The 1,828-nt window shown below is 51.6% G+C and overlaps 1 protein-coding gene across 1 annotated transcript; it reads left to right on the forward strand.

The window, feature by feature from the left end:
* Window positions 1-427: 427 nt before the first annotated feature.
* Window positions 428-1,408, forward strand: LOC135900521 (arylamine N-acetyltransferase-like). The gene has a single exon (XM_065430004.1). It carries the CDS (start codon window positions 428-430, stop codon window positions 1,406-1,408), a length of 981 nt encoding a protein of 326 aa, XP_065286076.1.
* The last annotated feature ends 420 nt before the right edge of the window (window positions 1,409-1,828 follow it).

Genomic DNA, 1,828 nt, shown 5'->3' on the forward strand with positions numbered 1-1,828 from the left:
TCTATAACAAAGTACGAAGTGGCGTCTGCCAAAGCGTCTTAGCCTACAGAGCGTGCGCACTAGTGCATCTTTGTGGGTACAAACCGCCATTTCTGGCGAGGTGCGGCAGGTGCAAGGGGCGTTTACGTGAGCTTGCGCGCATCCTCAAAAAATTCGTGTAGCCTGCGCTGTGCGCTTGTGCGTAAAATAGGTCAGCAATACGGGGACGAAATACAAAACATTTTACAGGCAGAGGGACTGCGACGCATAGCTATACTGTCGTCACTGACATCTGTGCCCCGTTTCAGGTGAGGATCGAAGTGAGCCGTTTATTCGAAACACGTTTCGCGTGGGCTGTATTGCGCCCTGAGTTTGCACGTACATTGAATTGCGCACACAACGTTCGGAATTAACGCTAGTGCGACAGAGCGAACTGGCAAAAGGAGACATGGAAAGTGGAGCACTCGTCTCACCGCAGCAAAGCATTGACTACAGCTTCCAATATGGCGAGTCCTCAGGACATCCGGATCCCGTGCTGTTTGCCGCAGCGGCAAAGTGGAAGATCGACTTGAGTGGCTACCGGATGGGACCACTTAACCCGGAAGAACTGCTTCTGTACCTCGACATCCTGAAACTAGAGCCCAGTGCATTGAGTGAGCCCAACCTCACCACCTTGAACACTCTTATCTTAGCCCACCTTGAACGTATCCCTTTCCAGGGGATAGACACTTTCGTCGGCCATCTACCGCCGCTTGATGACGACTCAGTGTTCCGTAAAGTGATTGAGCAGCTCCGGGGTGGCCACTGCGTGGAGCTCAATAATATCTTCGGGAGGCTCTTGCTGACACTGGGCTTCAAGTTCCACATTCGGGCAGCCAGGGTCCGTTGGGGCCGTCCGCTGGACACGCCGTTGACCCCTCTAGGACACATGCTCTTCTGCGTCGACCTGGGCGAGGAAGGAGAGTACTTCGCAGATGTGGGCTTTGGCGGGCCCAACCCGTTCAAAGCGCTGCCTGTAGAAGGTGAAGCTGAGCCTTACCGTGTGCGCAGACTCGATGAAGAAGGGAACATCGAGGTGGCCATCAAGTCAACGGGACGCGGTGTCGCATCAGCGAGTTGGCGTCCCCTGTACCACGTGTTTCCTCCGCCGCAAAAGTGGATCGACTTCGTGCCACAGTACTGGTACGCCTCGCTGCACCCCCGGTCGTTGTTCCGTAACGTGCTCATGGTGGGGCGCTTCGTTGATGATTCGTGGCTGACGCTGGTGGACGGCCGCTTCTGCCGCCGCTCGACGATCGGGCAAGTGGAACAGCGTCATGTCACGGAGGTGGAAGAAGTTCTTCGCCTCTTCGGCACCGAGTTTGCTTTAATGCTGAATCCCGACATTGACCTCGACTGCCTCAAGTGCCGGATTAAGAGCGTTATTTAGACATGCAGCACTGTAGAAGGAGATGAATTGAGAACAGAATGTTCCGTTTCCCCTTCAAATCGGCTCGTGTAACATTAAGGAAATAAATGCTTCTTTATATAGGCAACATTTGCACGACCATGCACACATATTCAAATTGCATGTGTAGTCCTCCATATTTTATATAGATAGACGTTAAAGGCTCACTGCACTTGTCGTTTGGATGTGCGCCAGAGATCATCGCTGAAATCCCAAATTGTTTCACTATGTTTACTAAGCAATCACAAAATAGTACATCTATGCAGAGCAAAAGAATAAACCTTAGATTTGTACATGCCACAACCACGATCTGATTATGAGGCACGCCGTAGTGGTGACTTGGGATTAATTTTCGGCATTTTTGGTTTCTTTCGCTTATAACTAAACTCCACCATACAAGCG

This window comes from Dermacentor albipictus, chromosome 5 (assembly GCF_038994185.2).
Source record: "Dermacentor albipictus isolate Rhodes 1998 colony chromosome 5, USDA_Dalb.pri_finalv2, whole genome shotgun sequence".
In the NCBI taxonomy this organism is placed as follows: Eukaryota; Metazoa; Arthropoda; class Arachnida; order Ixodida; family Ixodidae; genus Dermacentor; species Dermacentor albipictus.

What these genes read in the sequence shown, in the direction of transcription:
- LOC135900521 (XM_065430004.1), top strand. Translation starts at nt 428, where the DNA reads ATGGAAAGTGGAGCACTCGTCTCACCGCAGCAAAGCATTGACTACAGC.